This window comes from Trachymyrmex septentrionalis, unplaced genomic scaffold, assembly GCF_001594115.1.
Source record: "Trachymyrmex septentrionalis isolate Tsep2-gDNA-1 unplaced genomic scaffold, Tsep1.0 scaffold87, whole genome shotgun sequence".
In the NCBI taxonomy this organism is placed as follows: Eukaryota; Metazoa; Arthropoda; class Insecta; order Hymenoptera; family Formicidae; genus Trachymyrmex; species Trachymyrmex septentrionalis.
Window position 1 is genome coordinate 2452969 of NW_017306059.1, and position 3981 is coordinate 2456949.

Here is a 3981-nt window from a genome sequence, read left to right on the forward strand (position 1 = left end):
ACTCTAATGTGTTGCTATTAAATAAAAATAATTAAAAATATATAGAATTAAACAGAATTATCATACATAATTAACAATATAGATAATATAATTAATGTGATTTAATATGGTCAGTATGAAAACGGTTTGTAATTTGCATTTAATATAAATTTAATGTACCACATAATTATAACCCATCCAGAAATTATTGGTCGAATTGATTGATGTAGATTTTGATTAATGTTATCATCGTCGATTAACTATGATTCGACTAGTTAATTATTTAAGTCTAGCTGAGTACACAGGATATATGCTAAATACGCTATAAAATATTTTAAGAAATAATTTGTTACACAAATTTAAGACGAAAACTTCATATAATTATATATCTCGAATAGCTAATTTTAAAGATACAAGGTGTTAAAAAATTTCGAAATTTTTTTCAAATTGGAGTTATTTTGATGAAACTAAGAGGTAAATCGCTGATCAAAATTATATATTATACACTAATGTTCACATAATGCCCAAGTAATGCCCATTAATGCCCTAGTAATACAATGCATAATTTCATACCGCTTATTATAGTATACAATTTTCTTAAATAATGTCCAGGCAGTAATTAATGCTTCAACAAATCGTACATCGCAATATCTTCAGCGATTTAAATGACTTTAAATATATACATACAATGGAATTTCATCAAAATAATTCGAATAGTTTTCAAAATTAAAAAAAAAATTTGTCTTTTAACACCCTGTATCTTTGATATGTTATTTTAGATACATAGTTATATCAAGTTTTCGTCTTGAATTTTTATGAGAAATACCATCTCTTAAAATCTTTTAGTATTTATCCTGCATATATATATTTAATAACAAACCCGAATGTAACCATAATTTGACACAAATATTCTCTTAATTCGAACAACTCTCAATAATTTCTAGATAAATCAAATATATAATTAATGCAAACAGAGCTCCACTTTTATGCAAGAACAAGCTGCAGTGTTCAGCAGTGTTTGCAATACTGCTTATCTTTGAAAAACTGAGACTAGCGATACTACAAAAGAAATTGTGGACTTGACGGAGAATCTCACTTACCACTCCATGTATGTACATACACAATTGAAGTAATTTGTAACTATGGTAGGTTTCTATTATATTTATGTCATTGTATTAAAAATTGTAACAATCTTTGTTGAAGAGACAAATTCACAACTCCCTTTTCGTTATTGTGCCGTGCGCTGCTGGCGCCACGTAGATTTCCGTGCAATTTCTGCCACCAAGCGACGCTAGAAGCGCGCAACTGCCTAACCTAACCTCAAAGTCGCGGTGACGTATGCGAGACGTTAGACGCAGTGCGACGGTGACGGATGATTAACGTCGTGTTGACTTACTTGATTTTCGCCTAGTCACATCGCGTCGCATAAACAATTTTTCATTTTTCGACTGTTAACATCGCTTCTTATACGTTTTCCGTAAAAGATGAGTTCTATAGGCACAGGAGTGAGTATTCCTGCATTGTTCAATACATGATCGCAAAATGTCACGTTAATACCGTTAACATTCAAAATCTTAACCTTACTTTTATTCCAGTATGACTTGTCCGCCTCGCAATTTTCGCCGGACGGACGTGTATTTCAAGTGGAATACGCGCATAAGGCCGTAGAAAATGGAGGGTGAGTTTCTCTTGTCTTATTCCTCATAAATTCTTATGTAAATATCGATCAGAGTATTCGCGCACAATAACTACTTAAATAATCCTACTGAAAATCAATGCGACATGTAGAATATCTAAAATATTAATAAAAGTACATACACATATGTCTACATTTTATTTGTAGGCAGTATTCATAGTCCATTAGTATCAAGATCGTCTTAAGTAATATCTTATGATACTAATACACAGCCTTCTGATTGGCTTATGATATCTTAAGACTATATTTAAGACAATTTTAAATATAAGAAGCGACTATAAATATAAGTCTCTGATTGGTTCATGACATCTTAAGCCTATACTTAAGATTTTAAGTATAAAATTCAGCATTATAAATACCAGCCTATATATATGTGATCACGCTTTGTTGCAGGACAGTTATTGGTTTACGAGGGAAGGATGGCATAGTATTTGCTATCGAAAAAATAGTAACGTCGAAGCTGTATGAACCAGGTGCAAATAAACGAATATTTAACATAGATCAACACGTTGGCATGGCAGTCTCTGGTATAATATCGGATGCGAGACAGATTGCAGAGACTGCGAGATCAGAGGCTGCTAGTTACAGGGCACAATACGGAGTCGGTATTCCATTAAAGTATTTAAACGAAAGAGTTTCTATGTATATGCATGCGTATACCTTGTATTCTGCTGTACGTCCATATGGTTGCTCAGTCCTGCTCAGTGCTTATGAGACAGATGGTCCAACATTGTATATGATTGACCCATCAGGAGTATCATATGGTTATTATGGCTGTGCAGTAGGTAAGTGAAGTCTGTTTTAAAAAAAGATGGAACGTAGACCGTATTCAAAGTTAATTAATTCTTATATTTAAAACTTAAGTACAATCTTAAAATGTTATAAACCAATCAAAAAGTATTATTAACATTACAAGATATTACTTAAAATGATCTTGAAATAAAAGTGGACTATGAGTACTAGCCGTACAGACAGAAATTGATGTTTTGTGATCATATTATCCACAGGTAAAGCAAAACAGTCAGCCAAGACGGAAATTGAAAAATTAAAATTATCAGAAATGACTTGTAAAGATTTAGTTAAAGAAGCTGCTCGTATTATATACCTTGTCCACGATGAACTTAAGGATAAACAATTCGAATTGGAAATGAGTTGGGTTGGTGCACATACTAAAGGAATTCATCAACGTGTGCCGGCAGATTTAAAAGCTGAAGCTGAAACGAAGGCACGACAGGCAATGGCAGAAGATTCGGACAGTGATACCGAGGATATGTAAAATGATATATAAATACTGCCGTAAAAATTCTTTATATTGTAAGCGATAATATTAAATATAACATTAATACACACGAATATATGCATTAATTAATGTTTTTAAATGATTAAAACAAGTAAAGAATATAATTATAATGCTACAAATTTCTAAAGAGTTATGGCTTCTTTTGATCTTGTTATAATTTTTTGTGAAAAGGGATTTATCTCTTATTAGCGTTTTCTCTTGGCGGCACTATCGCCCACTAATGTAACACTCAGACAGTGTACTGTATTTGCGTGGCTATGGTGTACTGCTAATTTTATGCACGAAGTAGGATTTTGCTACACCTCAAAGGGACGGTATAGAGCCAATGTGACATTTGAAAATGGAAGTCAAGTGGGATCAAGGTTTTAGCGCAATAATAAAGTAATGTACCATGGTGTGTACCACTCTAGAGCAGTGTAACTAAATGTAGTGCTTACACACAACTGATGCGGTGCAAGGCTGCACTCAGTGTATCTCGAGGGAAAACGCTATTACTTAACGTTTACTTTAGAGAATTAGACTTATTTTAAAGCTTATTTTTAAATGTAGAATGAAATGTGCATTTCCAAAACTGATTATCATTTATTTAATAATTCTAATCTTTAAATCTCCAATCTCTCTTATCCTCTTAAAAAACTGAGATATACATTGATCGAGGATTCACAGACAACGAATCAACTCTTATACAAGTTATGCATTAATCTTGTTTTACAGCTTATTTGTAAATTTGGAAGTTTCTGCTTCCAAATGTGCTGTAATTTGCTTATTTTTAGTTAATTTTAGAATCATGAACTATCGTAAATTTGATGCGTATTTACGATAATTTATGATTCTAAAGTTAACTTCAGAATTAAGTTTATGTTTCAGGTACTTTGTTTTGCAAGATATTTTTCTACAAAATTTAGTATCATAATACACGTAATAAGTTTGATTGAAATAAATTCAAATATTTTACTTGATCGGCGATTAGCAATCTGAATTGTTTAGTATCTCCCTTAAATAAAGA

At 31.9% G+C, this 3981-nt stretch overlaps 1 protein-coding gene across 1 annotated transcript; it reads left to right on the plus strand.

Moving 5' to 3' along the window:
• Positions 1-1287: 1287 nt before the first annotated feature.
• LOC108755315 (proteasome subunit alpha type-3) lies at positions 1288-3013 on the plus strand. The gene is made up of 4 exons (XM_018498239.1): positions 1288-1484; positions 1575-1657; positions 2069-2460; positions 2683-3013. The coding sequence occupies exons 1-4, from the start codon at positions 1464-1466 to the stop codon at positions 2949-2951; spliced, it is 765 nt and encodes a 254-aa protein (XP_018353741.1). The 5' UTR covers positions 1288-1463; the 3' UTR covers positions 2952-3013.
• Positions 3014-3981: the final 968 nt, after the last annotated feature.

Bases quoted from the DNA above. Each gene is read 5' to 3' on its own strand.
- LOC108755315 (XM_018498239.1), top strand. From the start codon at position 1,464: ATGAGTTCTATAGGCACAGGA. The intron at 1,658-2,068 runs GTGAGTTTCTCT...GCTTTGTTGCAG, and splicing joins AAGGCCGTAGAAAATGGAGG to GACAGTTATTGGTTTACGAG. The intron at 2,461-2,682 runs GTAAGTGAAGTC...TATTATCCACAG, and splicing joins TTATTATGGCTGTGCAGTAG to GTAAAGCAAAACAGTCAGCC.